The sequence below is a fragment of the Myodes glareolus genome, chromosome 5, assembly GCF_982192425.1.
Source record: "Myodes glareolus chromosome 5, mMyoGla1.1, whole genome shotgun sequence".
NCBI classification, from domain to species: domain Eukaryota; kingdom Metazoa; phylum Chordata; class Mammalia; order Rodentia; family Cricetidae; genus Myodes; species Myodes glareolus.
The window spans coordinates 6,573,675-6,593,145 of NC_142030.1; the positions used below are offsets into that span (position 1 = coordinate 6,573,675).

Here is a 19,471-nt window from a genome sequence, read left to right on the forward strand (position 1 = left end):
ATTTTCATTGGTTAATAAAGAGACTGCCTTGGTCCTTTGATAGGACAGAAAATTAGGCTGAGTAAACAGAACAGAATGCTGGGAAGAGGGCAATGAGGCAGACGCCATGGAGCCAGCCACCAGGTCAGACATGCTGAATCTTTCCGGGTAAGCCATCACCTTGTGGTGCTACACAGATTATTAGAAATGGGTTAATCAAGATGTGAGAGTTAGCCAGTAACTCTCTAGAGATAATGGGCCAGGCAGTGTTTAAATGAATACAATTTGTGTGTTGTTATTTCTGGGGCTAAGCTAGCCGGGCAGGAGCTGGGCGAGACGGAAAGCAGGCCTGCCCGCAGCTCCTCACTACACTAGAGAAGTAACCAAATGGTTTTATTCAGGTTGAAGTCTCACTTAATCTTTGCTTTTACCTCTGTTCAACATCTCCACTACTCTGTGCCTAGTTTCCATAATTCTTAATATACACTACCAAGATTCCCTAGAAAATACATGATTATCTCTTGGTAGGTGGACTGGACCATACAGGAGAAGAGAAGCAGGTGGATACATATGCAGAGGGAGGGGACCTTGGGTACCAATCACTGTCTTTTGCAGATTTTTCAGTTAAGTTCATCTTTGACCTTTACCCTGTCTCCCTACTTCTCAATGGGGTCTCATGCCTCTCTACTCCCAGATTCTCTACAGGAAAATTAGCTTGTTTCATATTAATCCCTTCTGTCTTCCAACCAACACAACTTTCCCTACCATCGTAAATAACTATTTTCTTTTAGATAAGCAAATCTGGCTTGTGCTGGTGTCTCCTCTCTCACCTCCTTGTTCTTTTGCTGCCCTACTCATTTGAATAGTCTTGCATTAACTTCTTATATTTGGGACAATGAAGTCTTTAGTTCCAACCATTCCCCCCTACTCCGGTATTATCTGTAGCAATCTTCATAAAATTAAAACTATGAAGAAGACTCAGATACATTCCTTCAATTTCTCATAAAGCTCAAGAGAATACTTTTTGCTGACTGTAAATATATAATCTGAAGCAAATTCTTTAGTGAGTTAGCAGAGTTTGATTGATAGAAGTGCCAAAAGACAGGAACAGGACAAAATCCATCTGAACTATAGCTAGGAATGGACTCAGTATTCTATTCCCCAGCATCCCTTCCATTCCTTACAACCCAGGCTAGACTAAGAAATTTTTCCTCTTTGTATTCATCTTGCACATTGTCAGTAGTGTCACTATTTTCAGATAGTTTATAAGTGTTTAGTAGATAATTAGCTTCCAACTCACACTAGAGGACAGAACTTTAAACTTAAAATCATATCTTCTCCTTACTTCCTATTTTATTATAACCACAAATATGTTTGATTAAAAAAAATAAAGTCTTTAGTACCCAAATAACTTGTGCATTCTTTTTTTCCATACCTATTTCTGATATACATGACAAAAATCTACTGAAAGGATCTTTTAAATTAGAATATCCAAAATCAGACATGAGTGTATTGTTTGTTTGAAAACACACTCAAGAAGATAAAATTTTTGACAGGCTTAGCTAACATACAGTACATGTGCTTGATAATTGTTATAATTATTACTTGCCAAAGTCAACTGTCTTGTGAGGGTTTTTATTGATGTGCAAAGACACCGTGACCACAGCAACTTTCTTAAGGAAAACATTTAATCAGTGCTGAATTACAGTTCCAGAGGTTTAGTCCATTATCATCATGGCACAAAATGGGGCAGCATGTGTGCAGACATGGTGCTGGAGAGGTAGCTGAGAGTTCTATATCTCGTTCTACAGGCAACAGGAAGTGAACTGTAGCCTGCACTGGGTGCAGTTTGAGCATATGAGACCTCAAAGACTACCCTACACTTCCTCCAATAAGGCCACATCTCCTAAGAGTGCCACTACCTATAGGCCAAACATTCAAGCGCATGAGTCTATGGGGGCCATACCTATTTAAACCACCAAATCCATAAACCTATATTTGTACTGATGGCAAAACAAAACAAAACAAAACACCTCAAAAATTCTAGAAACATCAGTGTGTTCTGGCTGAACCTATAAGAATGGAAACACACCATGATGGCTGGAGTCAGTCCACATGTGTTTGTGCATGCGTGTTTAGGTGAAAGGTGTAACTGGAAGCTTCTGTCCCACCTGCTAGTTCCCAAATAACCACTCTGAGTTTCATTATTAATTGCAAACTGTTTGGCATATTAGCTCAGGTTTATTATTAATGAACTTTTACAACTTAAATGAACCCATCTTATTATTCTATTTTTTACCATGAGACTCATGGTTTGTTACCTCACATCTTGCTTCTGCAACAGCTGCTAGTGTCTCCCCTACTCTCCTTTCTTTTTCCTAGTATCTCTTTTTGGATTTCCCACCTGGCTGTCCTCTGCCTGGTTATTGGCCAAATCAGCTTCTTTAATAACCAACGGCAATAAAACATATTCACAGCATAGAGAAGGGCATCCCATGGCAGAAAAGTGATTCATATTGTTAGGATCAAAGTTGAACAAGGGACATCTCACATTTCCTTCTTCAGTCTCATTCAGTATAGCAGGATCAGCAATTACAACTTCACTCTGCACTGGGACATGATATTAAGCTTTATTACTGCTAACACAGCATTATTATTACTATTTTTGAATGTTTTCCTTGTGCAGAGGCCATGCTAATAGTCTCTGTATCATTACAATTTTAATATATATGCTACCAAAGCAAGCACTTACTCTAATTTTTAGTTTCTTTGTTGATAAAGGGCCTTACTATGTTGCCCTTGCTCTCCTGAAATTTGCTTTGCAGACCAGGTTGGCCTTGAATTCCTAAAGCCATGTCTCCAGCCCCAAATCTGAATTATTAAAGGCCCCACTTTCAACCTCTAGTAATTTCTGAGCAAGGAAAGGGTAAAGAAAGGGATTCTATTAAGACTCTGATAAAATTGTTAGCAGCTATCCAAACACTATTTGCTCTATTTATCTGAGACCTATTTTTAGCTTTAGGGCAATCTGAGATAGAGAAATCAAATATTTTCAAAGAGATTCAGTTATAAAGTGGTCGTTCTAGTTAAAATCAGAATTTTGCTTCACAAAAGAATTCACTAAAGGACACATTGAAATAAAAAGGCTCTCTTGCATTCAAATTCTTACATTCAGATATCTGTTAATAGATGACTAGGCAAGAGATATGGAATCAGGAAATCAGGTTTTAATGCTTCTGGTATGCAGTGTAGATTACCCGAGAAATATAAGAAATTTGATATGCACCCATAGTTACAGCAGCCTTTAAGTGAGATTTTCATGGCTAAACTGATTTCTTTGATATTTGCTTCCATTTCTTATGATCAAAGTTGTTTAGATTGACTGATAAAAAGCTGGGTACCTTGAAGTAATATCATGGATTATAGGTATTGAAATGTCACTTGGAGTATCTTCCGCAGTGCTGACTTGGCTTCCATTGCTTTTCATGCAGGCAGCATTTGTGCAGACTTCCACCTGCGAAGATTAGTTTGGAAAGGAATAAATATAATCATCTTCAAAACAGACCGGCAACAGACTGAATCCACCTTCCCCTTCTTCATATGAATCTCTTCAAGTCTGCTATAGCCTCAAGGGGCTTAGGAAATATTCTTCTTTTTGATTTGAATTGAATCCAGTGGGATGAACTCAGAACAGAATCCGAAATTGGGCTCAGGACTCAGGACAATTGATTTAGTGATTAACGTGGCGATATTTGGTCTCCGGTTCTGACCATTCACAAAGTGAAGGGCTTATTAATCTATTCAGAATAGTCAAAGGAAGGGGGATGCTTAGGTGGTGATTCACAAGCCTAATAGGTTATCCTTGCCCAGCGCTCTCCAGATCTATAACCACGTGCTGTAATGATGATATCTCCTGGAAGTCTTGACACTTCGCAACAAATCGCCTAAATGCTAATGTCTAATGGGAGAAAAATGAAGCCCAGGAAAGCCTCCCAATAGGGCCGAGCTATTTTATATCCATTTGTTCCAGCAGCAATAGTATTGTCCCCTTAATCAAGCAGGCAATCATCACTCACCCCTTTAATTCTGCCACCCAGTTAGAATAAAAACTGAGAGGGTGGAAGAACTTAGGATTGGAAATGGGACCCATCAAACATCAGTAACCCAAAGGAGTGTATCCGGTGGCTGGGAGGAGAACAGTGGCTACACAGGAGATATCTGGCGAACCAACCACCATAGGTAGCATTTAAGGGTAAACTCAGCTGTACTTCTTTTTATAAAAGATTTATTTAAAAAATGTGTGTGTCTCATCATAAGTGTTTCATGTGCTTGCTGGTGCCCGTGGAGGTCAGGAGGGGTGTCAGATCCCTCGGAATTGGAGTTCTGTGTGGGTGTGAGCCTCCTGAAGTGGGAACTGGGAGTGGACTCCAAGTCCTCTGAAAGAGCAGCAAGTGTTCTTAACCACAGAGCCCTCTCTCTGGCCCCTGAACTATACCTTTTTTTGTGCTAATTGACATTCAATGTCTTAGACACCAAGGTAAGAGAATGTATTCTGGTGCCGTGGTTTTAAGCCAAACAATTCTCCAAGTCTTTGCATCAGAACTTGGAGCCAGATAGATGGGATCCACACTGCAGTTTGGAGACATCATCTTGTTCCTAGCACTGTTGGGTCTAAACAGGAACTGAACAGTTTTCTACAGTGTATCACTGTGTTATTGAAAGTTGCAATGTTGTCTTTTGTGATAATATCTTATAGACTTAAACATTATTAAGATCCTCCACTATGATTAAGTACAAACAAGAAATATCTTTAAGATAGATTATCTTAAAAATATGATGTGATAGAAATAATGATATAAATTACACAAATTGGAAGGTGTCACGCTTTGGTACACAATGGGATTAACCTGAGTAACACAACCAAATTCATTATGCTTTTAGTATACACAATATATTTCTCATGGACTCTTGACCAAAGAACTTTTTACTGCCTTCTGGATGTCACAGTAATAGTTCCAGTTTGTAGGGTGAGAGATGCACTTCAACAGGTGACTACATGTCGTGTGTTTCCAGCACTCAATGAACAGTCGGTGTAGGCAATGGCGCTGCCTCCTAACTCCTTCTTGCTTGGAGCTTGAGTTCATCCCTTCTAGCTAACAATAAAGTAGAAGATTGTGGAATTAGCCCCCTACTCTGCTTAACAACATCAGAACTCACTGCTCCTCAGTTTGGGCGCCTGTTACCCAGGCTCTCTCTATTCCCAACTGCCATCATGTCTGACCTCTAGTAAAATCCATTCAGCGTTCAGATTCATTATTCTTTAGCTTGAACATGTGAGGAGTTCTCAGACCTACATTTTATCATGTCTGAAAGAAGGAGGCAGAGAAATCAGGAGACCTGAAAGGTAGTCAGATTGATATTTGTTTGGGGCTTTTCTACATCCTACTGCTTTCTCAGCTAAATATTACATTTAAATGGAAGGACAAAGCTACTTGGGTCTATTTGTGTTTCTCCAAAATACTTTGTTGACTTTGGGAAAGCATAGCACTGTGTTTTGTTCTTTCTGATGTGACATTTGCAGGCTCTACACCGAGTCTATCTCTACTACCAAATCATATAACATGTGAATGAGATCTACATATTGGGGTTTAACATGTTTACCTGAAAAGACCTTAAAAATCAAGTCTTAAAATTAAAGTTATGATTCCCTTTGAAACACTAATATAAAAGAATTTATTCAATGAGATACCTGGGTATTTGATCAGCTTTAAAATCAATTGTTTTGTGGAAGAGGTTAACCTAGAGAAGTTTCATTCAAAATATTGGGTATATTTGTTTAATGCTGACTTAAATGATGTTTGACTTCATAAAAAAGGCACTAAAATTTAACTTTCAAATTTCCAGCCATGCATAAATATGCCAACTGTGATAATACTAGACTACAGAAAAAATCCACAGTGTAGACAGTAAGGAAAAAAACTCAAATTTGGGTTCAGTTTTGACATTCTGTCTTTGTTTCAAAGACATAAGTCTGGTTGAAATGTGTTTTCTTCTGGTTACAACTGAACCAATCCATCAGGGTGAGCGAGTGTTTCCACATTACTAAAAGGGCATGCAATGTGATATCTTGGCCTTGTTCTATAGGCCAAGACTGAGCTGCACATGCGTGTACAGGCTCAGTGTTCTCACCGCCAGCCTGCACTCTGCAAACGAGCTTTGTAGCTACATATGTATATAGGAATGCATGGAATCACTTATTTTTGGGTGTGTGTGTGTGTGTGTGTGTGTGTGTGTGTATGAAGGCCAGAAGAGGGTATTGAGATCTCTTAGTGTTGGCATTTAAGACATTTTTAAGATACATGGATGGATCTGCGGGTGTTAGTACCCAACAGGGGTCATTAGGAGAGCACAGTCTCCCTTTGCCAGCTCCAGCCTTTCAGATAGTAAAAGGCAAATGATCAGGCTTCACTCCAGCAGGGGCCCAAAGAAGACTTCACGCCAAAGCCTCCATTGTTGCCCTGAGCTCTTTGCTCACAAAAGCTGTAACCTGGATGACCTGAGGCATGACTTCTGTATGTGGTCCACTTATCAGCGTGGACTCTTCTATAGCTTGAGAGTGCAAACATCAGCCGATGTGTGCCATGCTAATGCACTCACGTAGGTTGTTGGAACTAAAAACACAACCCACAAAGCTTTTTTTCTGTGTCTATTGTTTCCTTTTTTCCCTCTGTCTATTGTTGTTTATAAAGCCAAGTTCATGGGTCACGGTAGGAATGGTCAGAGTATTGTAGCCAAATAAACATGCTTCACTCTCAGACATGGGAAAATGACATGTAACATGGGCAGACATAGCACTCCTGGCAAAACGTTTCTGAGGTTGAATAAAATTTTTGCATTTAATGCCTTTTGGAAATTATTCATGAAACACTCATGAATTTTAGAAGTTGCATAGATTATTTAAAAATTTACTAAATTGCAGACTTCTCTATAAATGCTGAGTTTCTGAAATCTTTTCTTCACTCATTTATTCCCTTGGCCTTGTTATCTCTGACATTCATACAAGACTTTTTAGCTCCTGCAGGACAACATTAGATTTTATATACTCCTGGGCTCTGTTATTCCTCCTGTTTCAGAGTCAGAAGACCTTGGTGAGGTCCAAAGGCTTGGCCTCAGGTATTCAGTGAACTCTCTGAATTCTGAGATAAATTTGCCATGTCAGTGTATAAGCAAATATTCTTCTAGGGAAGGAGGTAAGGACTTAAAAGGTCCTAGACTCCTAAGTACAAACAACTAAATGCAGCCCGGCCACATAGGTGAGGCTCTGGAGCGATTGCTGCATGCTGAGCAGATTCATTCCTTCAGTCCTCAGCTAAAATCTTGAAGTGTGCTTATAAAACTTTTTATGTTTTCCTGTTGCATTCAGAATCAGAAATGCTAGTGCAGGACAGAATATTTCACATTAACCATGCCATGCCTTTACAAAAGGGACAGCTGACACCCAGGGAGCTATGCTACTTCCCTGAGTAAGTGGCAGAAACAAAACAAAACAAACAAATGAAAACAAGAGACAAATCTCTTCAGCTACAAGTTAATTCTGATTTTGATACCAATAAAAGGTTGAGGACAAAGATAAACTGGGAAGACTGGATTTTGGTGATAGTGTGACCATCTTTATTTCACCAGTGGGCATTTTATCGTCTCTCTCACCAGCACAGAGAACCATTCTCCAGGGATTCGAGTCTGCAAAGCCCTCACAGCGAACGGCTTTCATTCTGGTCAATTTCCCTCTTCTCCCTTCCCTTTTCCATCAAATAAACAATAATCTGTAACCAGGACAGAGAGCCTGCACACAGAGACATCGCTTGGCATGTTTTATTTAACACATCCATGAGCTTAACCATCCAAAAAAGAACGAAACAAAAAACGTTCTGACCTGAATGTCACAGATAGTGACGGGAGACAGGCCTTTCAGAATAAACGGCCCCGGCACACCCATTCCAGGCTTGTACAGCTTATTATTTACATAGACGGAAGACTCGGTGACACTGCCATTTGGGTTTCAAGGAGATGTCCAGATGACGCGTCCAGCTGTACTGCTGCTGACAACCTCTGGAGGAAGCGTGCCCCGAGGCTCTAGAATTAAAGGAAGAGACTGAATAAGCCCCAGCTGTCTCTGCAAAAGCTCCTGTTAAACTACATGCAGATTGGTCTGGAGGCTCAGCAAAGGGATTCTTGCGTATCTACTTTCCTATGATGAAGTTAGCACAGTCTGAAGTCCTCTGCAAATTGGCTTATTACGCTCCCAGTTAGGAACCAGAAGAATTGGTGGCAAAATGCTTCATACCACCAGCATAGTGCTAATCTCCGATGCTGTGTGACCAGTGGGATATAAATGATAAATTACTCACTTGTCTGCACCTCGAAACATGGATCTGTTATTTGCCGTTTTTTCAAGCTTTCACTTTAAGTCTCCTTGGGGGTGGGGGGAATTTCCTCCTTAAGCCAAATAAAATAAAATAAAATTCAAATATACTAAGGCTACTGGGATGTGAAAAATCATTTGCTGTTACTAGCTTCTAACTGAAGCAATATGAAGCAATAGTGCAATATTGTCATTATGTAAATGATTTTGAGTGTTGATTACCATAGGTAATGATGAAATCTAACATTAGAAAAAAATCTCACTTAGCATTAAATTACACAATTATTCAAGCATGTCAGAAATAACTATGCAAAGGCCTATTTTTATCATAAAAACTCATTGTAACTATTTGAAAAATCGTCCTTGTGGTTCATCCTATTTTATAAACAAAAGGTGCCGACCTTTGGCATTACAAAGGGAAATGGGTTCCCTACTTAAAGAGTTCTGCTAATGGCCTGGAACACTTGCTTGGGAGGTAACGATATTATAATGTTTATAATGAGACCATCAAAAGCCAGAAAGATTAGAAAGACCATCCCAGGCTCATTTCCGACTCACAAGTTGATTCTCAGGCTTCTTCTCCTTCGCTAACTGGCTTAGAAACCCAGACATAGGCAATTCTTCTCTGAGGCTGAACTTGCACCTAGCGTTTTCTGGTGACTTGGGGTGGGCTCTTCCTGAGCTGAGATGTCATTATGAAAAGCACAATGCTATTGAGGGCTAATCTTAGAGAAGAAAATCTCTCTAAATGTCACCTTTTACTGATGTGAACTGGCTCCCAACTAAACCTGCACCGAATGGAACAAGTGGAACAGGCCTGGTGGTCCAGTTACTGCAGTTATGACAGCTCTACACTGCCATTTCCAGGGGACAGGTTTATTCGTCTGTCAGTTGACAGCAAACAGGTAAGCGTTTTGGTTTCTATCACTTTCTTTCAGGTGAACAGATGATTGATCTCAGTTCCGGAATGGATCAGTCAATACCACTGGCATCACTAAGCCAAGAACCTCTTGGCTACTTTACTCACCCTCACTGCACGTGGTCCTGTGTCCCACCACTGTGCTGTTGATTCACAGACTGGACTGAAGACTGAGAGGAAAATCTGACACTCCGTGTTTGGAGCTAAGATGCCAATGACATGAGAATCAACAACTGGGAAGATTTTCAGGGATTTGTTCAAGGCCCCAGAATTCCAAAGCAGTGTGTAATATTCCACGTTGCCTTGTAGATCCTGAAAAGCTGTTAATGGAAAACAGAACATTGTAAACATGGCAGGTGGGAAACAGAATAAATTCTTTTGCCAAATATTTCTAGAATGAAATAGAAGCAAGTAGATGGTAATTAAGCTTTATAAAAGGTTCTAGAATCTTCTTTGTGGTGAAACTGGTGGAGACAGATTTTATTTTTTAAAAAATTATATCTTCCACTTAACTCTATAATCAAGAAGTCATATTGAACATATATTTTAAACATTTTCTTTAAATATATACATGTACACAAACACACATATATGCGATTTATAATTATTCAAATAATCTTCCAAATATCAATATAACTATTTACAAAGAGTGTGCAATGGAAAGTAACATAGCATGGAGCACGCTCATGACTTTTTCCAAGAACTCTTTTATGTTAACGTCTTGGGTTCATGCATAAACAGCAAGCTTTAATTTTGATTATGTCCCATAACCATGGTACTACTTTTGCTTGGTTTCCAGCAATATTTTAAAAAGGTAGGTATGCCAGTGTGGTTGGAAGACTTTATTCCAGGAGGCTTCTTAATTAAGTGGACAAGCCCTGGAGATTGAGGTGATTTTTTGCCTCTGATGTCACCAACTGTGCTCATATTTCTTCAGTGATGAAACTGGTCTAATCTAGTAAAGCTGGGTGGATTGTCCGTGAGAAAGCTCCTTTTCTCACTGAGATATTCTTCACCAGCTTATGGGAATATCACTCACTAATCTATGACCCTTCCACAGCATGGAGGGCGTGTTAATGCCAAGTTTGAACTACTTGATACCCCAACTAATTTAAATTTTATTCAAAAGTTAAACCTTTACGACATTAAGTGCTTCCAAACTCTTATATGACAGTCTTCCTGGGGAGACACAACACATCCAATCTTCTCGCCCAGAAAGGGAACCCGTGTAGACCAAACAGCAAAGTCCTAACTGTACCAAAGCCTTATTTATTGAAGCAGTATTCTCTTTCTCTAGGCCACTAACAGGAGTCTGGGTGAGGGGTCACTGGTAAGGGTTTCAGTTTGGAGGCAATGTCTCAATTAGGTGGAATACTCCATATAACACAAAGGTAAACAGATTTTAATTGTTATAGATGTTTCTCAGGCGCACATGCAGATTCAAAGATTGCATATATTGGAACTGGCATTGCACATTCAAGGATAGCATGGATATTATGTCAAGGTCAGAAGAAAACCCCTTTACCTGTCCATTTCTAGCCTAGTTCCGCTTGCCAGCCTACTTAACATAGAATTACTAGCTACTCATTGCCCCAGGTATGAGGAAAAGGTTGTGGTTAGTCCCACTGCCGAAGCCCCCTGTGAATGCTACTTTGGTCTTGTGACTAGAAACAGGTGGTGTAACTGGATAGTAAGGGTCACCTTTCTACTTTTGTCTTTTTCCAAGAGTGAAGCTATTACAGTGTAGAATCCCAACACAGACTAACATTTTGTTGTTTAAACCCAACATGGACATTTTGTGTTGCTATGAGTCTCTACCACAAGATACTCTGTGAAGCTGATACACAGTCTACATTTCTTGAGTCACAACAGCCTCTTCCTATTCAGTGAACCGTCTGAAAGACAGAAGACCGTTCTTTATTCAAAAGACAGAACAAATTAGAGACTGCAGACCTTACTTCCTCTCTGAGAGAGGAAGAGTTCTAATGAATCAGTTAGAAAGAGAAAGCTAGTAAATTTCACCTTTTCTGTCCATTGATAAACCTGACTTGAATGTAATGTTTTTCTTAAAGAGAAAATTACATTATATGGATTCTTCATTATGCAAGACAAGGTAAACATCACTTAGAAAACTCTGCATATTATTAATTTCATGAGAAGGAGATGAAGGCTTTAGAAAACATTTAAGTAATGTTCTTTAAAAATAACACAAAGGACATGCCTTTATGGAAAGAAGCTATGAGGTATATGAAAACAGGTGCCTGGAATTGATAATAGATTTGATATGGAAAGGTGTAGAGATCTACCTTGGATAAGAAACGGAAGAAATGAAAAGAGAAGGCAGAATTAAAACATGCATTGGATGGAGAAAACTGGCAGAATATACAGATACACAACACCAAAGACTGAAGAAAGAGTCACATTCCAAAGTGGTGACAAGGTGCAACCAACAACAGTAATCTACCAGCAAGACATGCAACAGTGCATGCAACAGTGCAACAGTGGCATACATGTTATAGGAGCAACCAGTCAATTTTGATCGATTTAAGGCCCACTCTATGAGATAGAATCCATATCTGATACTTTTAAAATGACCAAGAACCTGAGACTAGCTAAGTAAAAGGACTAGAAGAAATCCTATTACTATTAAGCTGCTAAAGGAACACAGCAATAACATGGCTCACAATGGTGTTCTGTTATACACATAGATGAGTACCTTTGCTACTGCTTATCAGAGAAGCTTCTTCTTGCAGTAGATGGCACTTAACAGAGACTCACAGCTGGATATGTGCAGAGAATAATGAGAGACTTTGAAGCACTGCGCTTTAATTGGGATGTCTTTATCAAACCTCTACCCCAAGGGCTCAGGGATCTCTGTGGAAGAAGAGGTAGAGGATTATAAGAGCCAGTGGTGATGGATGTCTCCAAAGAAATGGTGTCTTCCAGATGCAGTGGGGCTGATACACTTATAAACTCACAGAAACTGACAGCACACATAAGTCCTGCCCAGGTTCAAACCAGAAAAAATTATAGCAAGGAAAAGGGGAAATGAACACAAACTCCAACTATTAATCAAGAAGCTATTTGCAAATGATACAAACCTACAGGCAAAGGAAAAATAAGTTTTTGCCAAGGGAGTGTCACTGGGTATACCAACATGCTCCAGGGTAGACCCCATGGCCTGGAGTAGTTCACCAAGTCAAAACAAACTTCATAATTGTTTTGTGTGCTTTTTGTTTTGTCCTGGTCTTTTGTGTCTTACTGTTTTGTGCGTGTGTGTGTGGTTTGTTCTGACATTTGTTTCTTGTTTTATGCTTTTATTTTTAGAGAAAAAGAACATAAAGTTGGGTGTGTAGGGAGGTGGGGATGATCTTTGGGGTGTTGGGAAGGACAAAGAGTGATTCAAACATAATTTATCTAAAATTTAAATAATAAAATATCAGAGATACAGACTTAAAGGAAGAAATCATTTCTTTTGACCCAGTGTCAAAAGCTAGAGGATTTTGGCCAGAGATCTCTGACCTTATTCCTGTAGGTCTGAAGTGAGGCTAAACCTCATGTGTGAGAATGTGTGAACAAGAAGATTGCATCCTCATGAAGGACAGAAAGCAGAGAACCTCCATACACTCCCAGTTCCAAATTCCTCCAGTGAGGCCTACCTACTAAAGTCTCTACCACCTCTCAATATAGCTCTGCCAGCTGTGGACAAAGAGACCAAAAAAACAGAGTCTGTGGGAACATCTTACATTCAAATCAAAACAAAGATGAGAATGGGCAGAAAACCGTCCTTGAACTTAATTATAACTATTATAGTCCATTATAGATACTGAGGGCAGAGAATAGAAAAATATATCTTGAAAAGTAAATACAGTAAATAATCATGGCTATATTAGGTAAGCCTTAACCACAATGAAGAGAGATTTATAAACAGAATATAATATGTCTTACTTCTCAATTGCTATGACAAAATGCCATGGCCAAGGGGCAACTTATAAAAGAAAGTGTTTCATTTGGTGCTCACATTTCTAGAGAGTTAGAGTTCATGACTATCACGGTGGGGAAATTGGCTGAACAGAAGCTATCATGAGTCTGGGGCAGTAGTTGAGAATTAACTTTTGGGAGAGAGAGAGACAAAGACAGAGACAGAGAGATGAGCAAATATGGGTCTATTGTGAGATTTTGAAACCTCAAGCTCACTCCCAGTGACACGCCTCCAACAAAACCACACCTCCTAATCCCTCCTAAACAGTTTCAGCAGCTCAAGACCAGATCTTAAACACATGAGCCTGTGGGCTCACTCCCACCACCACACTGTCTCACCCAAATGCTGACACTCTATCCAAATATAGTTACATCATAGTATACTACAACTAAAGTAAACTAAAATTAGATATTATCCACAGTAGGATATGCTCCTTACTGGCCTTGTTGCTGAGATGGAACACCCGATGGAAATGACCTCAGAGGATTTATTTTGATTTAGGCTCAGAGAATACAGTCCCTTACAGTGGAGAAGGCAGGAATGTGCGGTGGAGCCTCTTCATTTGCTGTTTCATTAGGAAGCAGGCAATGGGGTTGATGTGGGAGAATTGTCTGTATTCTGTCAATCATATTTCAATAAAACGCTGATTGGCCAGGTAGGCAGTATAGGCGGGAAAACCATACAAGAAGTAGAGGTGATGCAATGAGAACAGGAGAATTCTGGGAAGCAGGGAGGTTCCTCTGCCATTCCTATGCAGACCACCGAAGAGGCAACATGTAAGCTGTCACACTGAGAAAGGTACTGAGCCCATGTGGCTAACATTAGATCAAAATAATGGGGTAACATAAGTTGTAAGAGCTAATAAGTAGCCTGACCTAATGGACCAATCAGCTTTATAACTTATAGAGATCTCTGTGTGATTGATTTTCCTTTGGGGCTTGCTGGCTTGTTGGGATACCAGGCGGGACAGAAACCCCAACAAGCCGGCCCTCACGCTACATGGGGTGGGGTTGAAGACCAGACTGTATCCTTCAAAGCAGCTCTGCATGACCAACTTGTGTCAATTAGGCACTGTGACCCCAAAGTTCCACAACCTTCAAAACTACACTGTAGGAAGATAAGGCCTACAAGGGTGAGAGATGAACAAGCATGGAGTCTGACAGAGGGTCAGAGGTCCTGATCTTGCCTAGCCAATGAGGGCCAACCATGTGATGTGGCCTGAGGACCTAGGAATAGGCACTGTCAGAGGTCCTTATAGAGTCTAGTCAACAAGGGGCTACCATGCAATGTCAATGGGTCAGAGGACAGTCTGGTTGCTGGGAAGAGGGGATGGAAGGCTCTCCCCATTGCTGAATAAGCGAGTCTGCTGTCTGTCTTTTACCCTGCTCCCAATGACTATGCTGTGACGCTGCACCTTCTCACCCCCCCCCCCAGGAAGCCATTAGGGCCCAGAAACACTGCACCACTAATTGGGAACCAAGTGCTCAAACAGGAGCTGGAGAGGGGAGAGTCCATACCCAAAGCATGGAGGTAGGGGTGGGGGTGGGAGTGGTGGTGTGTCAGACAAGCTCCAGAAGGCCCAGCTGAAGTATCAGATGTTTTCAGAGGATAGATTAGTGTCAGCTTGTTTTGAGGGAAAATATTTGATCTAAGAATTTTATATACATCTAAATGATCATCTGTGGGCAAAAAAGGGCAAAGATATTTCTGTACTGACAAAAGTTAAAAGAATTTGCAAACATGAAAGGAATATTATCCTATATAGGCAAAAATTAACAGTTACATTAAAAAAAAACTTTCATAATGATCCAGAGAGATTCCTCAGAGGGGAAGGATCAGTTACACAAATGTGACCCTCCCCCCTCCCCGAGTTCAATCCCTGGAGCCCTGGTGGAATGAGAGAACTCAGTTCCCTGAAGTTGCTTCCCCGAGACCCTATTGGAGAACCCAGGCATGAGCAAAAAACAAACAAACAAAAAACTATCATAACAATAATAGTAAAATAGGAAAACTGTGTCCACAGTGAAACCCCACTGCAACCATCATTCAGAGGACAGAGAGGTAAATTGAAACCCAGAATTTAGGATCGGGGAAATCTAAGGATTGATGCTAAGTTCTGAAGTCACTTTGAGAAAATAGTTCTGTAAGTGTTAAATAACAATGAAAATTATAAAGCAAACACTGAAAATTACAATAAGAGAAATAAGGAAAGAACACATTAGTTGCTTACTATATGCAAAATAAAACATGGGACAGAGTAAAAGATATTACTAAGAACACACACTAAATTAAAATAATTAAAATGAATCTTTAAAAGGAATGTAGAGATCTTTGTCTTTAGGTGAAATCTTTTGATGGGTAAATGTGACAGACACTCATATATTCCCCCCGTGCATTGGGCATGGAGGAGAATGGAGAAAGAAAAGACGGTCTCGGTGCAGAAGATTGTGTTGTCTACCCACCTACCCCCTGCAAAAGTCGGAAAACACACAGGTTATTTTTGTCATGACAAACATATACACTGGAAACAGGTGACCTGTCAAGTAGTTTTTCAGATGACTTTGAGCCAACCCTTCTTGGAGTCAACCTTTGTGCTCACAGAGACTTACCTGAAAAACTTCCAGGCATGAATGGAAACAACAGCAGTTATATTGCCTGTGTCCCATTAAAAATAAAAACATCAGATGGCTTCTCTTTGTCAACTTGTGATTGTAAAAATTTACCAGGAACGTTTTGCTGTTAAAATGACATGCATTTGTACCAATCACAGTAGACAAAAAATAAATCATGTCTTTTATTATAATCTCTCTCTGTGTGTGTGATGTGTGTGCATGTGCAGGTTCATGTGAGTGCACACAGACTATGGTGCATGTGTGGAAGTAAGAGGGCATGCGTGGGGGCCAGTGGACAGCCTCGGGTGTTGGTGGCCGCCTTCTACTTTGAGGCATCATTTCTGCTCACCACTGTTTACCAGATGGACTGTGCTGGGGGCCTTTGGGGAGTCTCCTACCCTGCCTCTCGTGCATAGGTATGCTGGGACTATACACCGAGCCAGTTCCCAGCACAGAATGAGTGTGTGTGTGTGTGTGTGTGTGTGCGTGTGCGTGTGTACACTTGTTTCATACATTTTAATTTTAAAAGATGATGTTTACTAATCAAAGGTGTCAAAATTTATTCCAAAAATTTTCAGCGCCACGATGTGCTAAACAACAACTTTTTACAATCCAACTTATTAGGTTATGCACCAATTTTTCTTCTATCAAGCAAGAGAAAACATCCAAATGCAAGGTGAGCAAACAGGCAGCTCTTTCACAGAGGAGTGACTAGTTAATTGACTTAAGATAGCAGGTCGCTCAGAGGAGGGACAGGATCCTGCAGCAGGCTTTCACAGATGACCCTTCTCAGAGTTAACCTTTGTGCTCATGAAGAGTTTTCTGAAAAATTTCCAAGGTATGAATGGAAATCACAGCAGATTGCATTACCTACATCCCGAAGGTCAGAGGTTCTGATTACTGAGGTAATGAAACTTCAGCGGGCCGCTTCAGATCTATTAGGTTTGTCAGCTTCTATAAGCACGCTGACTTCAGGAGTGCAATGATATCACCGTGGATGTCCGCGAGTAGGAACATAACAGCCACATCTTCACTTTAGTATTCAAGCATCACAAGGTGTGTGTGTGTGGGGGGGGTGTTGTGACTACATTTATGGGCAAGCTCTTAAGATGAATTGGTAGGCAAGGTGGACCAGGGAGGAAGAGTAGAATGGGTGGAAACGGAAACACACACAGGGACAGACAGACAGACAGACACACACACACACACACACATACACACATACACACACACACACACACAAATAAATGCAACTTCAGGTAAAACTAAGTTTTTTGAAGATGTAACAGAAGGTAAGCATAAGATCAATTAACTCAAAATCTCCCATTAAATTAGTTCAAATTATTTTAATCCAAATGCCACAGATTATTAAAAACCAAGAAACACGACAGGGCAGTGGTGGTACATGCCTTTAATCCCAGCACTCAGGAAACAGAGGCAGGCAGATATCTGTTAGTTCACAGTCAGCCTGGTCTACAAAGGGAGTTACAGGACAGGCTCCAAAGCTACACAGAGAAAAATCTTGTCTCAAAAAACAAACAAACAAATAAACAAACAAACAAAAAACAAGGCACACACACACACACACACAGACACACACAAATAACTAACTGACCGATCAAACAAAGAAACCAAAAAACCAGGATTTTTTAAAAATGAATTATTTGATAGAAGCATAGATCAACACAGTGGATATTCTTATACATAATGTCCCTCTGGCCTCCACACCCCAGGCTTGGTTCCCAGCCTCTGGTAGTATTGGGATACAGGGAACCCTTGAAGATCTGGTACCCGGTAGGGGTTACTTAGTTGGAGCACGCTGCTGAGAAGAATCTTGGGGCATGGCCTTTCTTTCTTTCAGTACACCTTGGAACACCTTGTGTTGTACTGTTGTTTTCAGTACACCTTGTGTTGAAGGCACAAGAACGTGGAGTACCACTCCCAGAACCCACATAAAACCTGGGCATGGTGGTGTCTGCTTCTGATGGAGTACCGGGAAACAGAGGTAGAGCTGGGCTTATCCCCGAGGCTTGCTAGGAAACTCACAAGTTCAAGGACAGTGAAAGAAACATCCTGAGGAAGCCCGCCTTTGGTGGACCTCTGGCTTCTACACACACTTGCCCACACACATGTGCTCCTGTACACGAGAACATAGCATCCTGAGGAAGCCTGCCTCTGGTGGATCTCTGGCTTCTACACACACTTGCCCACATACATGTGCTCCTGTACACGAGAACATAAGCACATCTGTATATATGAATGTTGGTGGAGGGTGCTCGTTTGTTTCCCAGCTGCCCAGACCCCAAATAATCACACAGAAACTATGTTATTTGCAATACTCTTTGGCCAATAACTTAAGCGTATTTCTAGCTACTTCTTATATCTGTATATCGCCACGTGGTTGTGGCCTAGGTAAGGTTCTATCCTTCCATCTGTGGTCTGTCTCCTGTGGTGGCTCTGTGGCTTTTCACTGACTCTGCCGACTTTCTCCCAGCATTGGGTTTAGTTTTCCTGCCTAGCTCTATTCTGCCCTAGCACAAGCCAAAGGAGCTTCTTTATTCATTAACCAAACACATTCATAGCATATAGAGGGGAATCCCACATCATGTGAACATACATGCACATAGCTTAGGTGCCTTGACTTACTGTTAGTATGCTGTTTTAGTTTGAATGAGAAATGTCCCTCCACCATTTCTCAAGCATTTGAATATTTGGTGCCAGGTTGGTGGTGCTGCTGTGGAGGTTGAGGAGGCATGGCCTTGCTGGAGAATGGACTCTAATCCTCTGAAACCATAAACCCAAATAAACACTTCCTTCTCTAAGCTGCCTTGCTCATGGTGTTCCATTGTAGCAACAGGAAACAATGCGCGTGCTAACATTCTGGAAACAGAGACATGCAGCGTGTTCTTACTTGGTTTCTCCCATCTCACGTCTATGGCTGTGCAGTTAAGGACGCTCGTGGCAACAATGGCTCCTCTCTCTGGAAAGCCCGCTAAGGTGGTCACTGCTACTTCTTGGCTTGGTGTAAAGGCCACCCACGCTGTTGTGTACAAAGAGATTATATTCGTGCCTTGTAAACCTGAAGGTTTTGTTAAAATAAACAAACAAACAAACAAGGCACTTAAGTTATGTTCTATGGAAGATGAAATGCATTGATTTTTTTTTTCCTCACAAAATACAGGATTCTTTCCCACAAAATGTTACATCTCCTTTTCCTGCTAGGAAACACATGATTTCCTTTTTTCTGACACGAAACATGCCATTATCTCCGTAACTCTCCAGTCGCAACCAGAGTGCCAGGAAAACATTTTATTTGGAAGCCGTACACAAATGTCAGTCTTTTAAGTAAACGTAGGTTATCGTTTTCCCCGTTCTTACTGTTTCCAGAAGCAGGGAGGATTACGGCTCAATTCGCGATGTAATTCCAAGGCTGGCAGCTTGCCAGCGCTCTGTCCCAATACCATCTAGGGACTTTTATGCTCTTCTTTAGGGAAACGCATCCATTTTCAAAGATCAGATTCCGTCATCATTTTCCTATACCTCTTCTCTGTCCCTGG

The 19,471-nt window shown here is 40.7% G+C and overlaps 1 protein-coding gene and 1 non-coding gene across 2 annotated transcripts in view; both read right to left on the bottom strand.

Annotated features, from left to right (window-relative positions):
• The window catches only part of Ush2a (usherin), a 683,507-nt gene that overhangs the window by 186,605 nt on the left and 477,431 nt on the right, over positions 1 to 19,471 (bottom strand). Inside the window, 6 exon segments of the mRNA XM_087905997.1 lie at positions 3,381 to 3,493; positions 7,913 to 8,112; positions 9,429 to 9,473; positions 9,476 to 9,640; positions 18,826 to 18,943; positions 18,945 to 18,993. Coding sequence (XP_087762123.1) covers positions 3,381 to 3,493; positions 7,913 to 8,112; positions 9,429 to 9,473; positions 9,476 to 9,640; positions 18,826 to 18,943; positions 18,945 to 18,993 — 690 coding nt within the window.
• LOC125403892 (U6 spliceosomal RNA) lies at positions 2,620 to 2,727 on the bottom strand. The gene has a single exon (XR_007233114.2). It is a non-coding gene; the product is annotated as a U6 spliceosomal RNA (small nuclear RNA).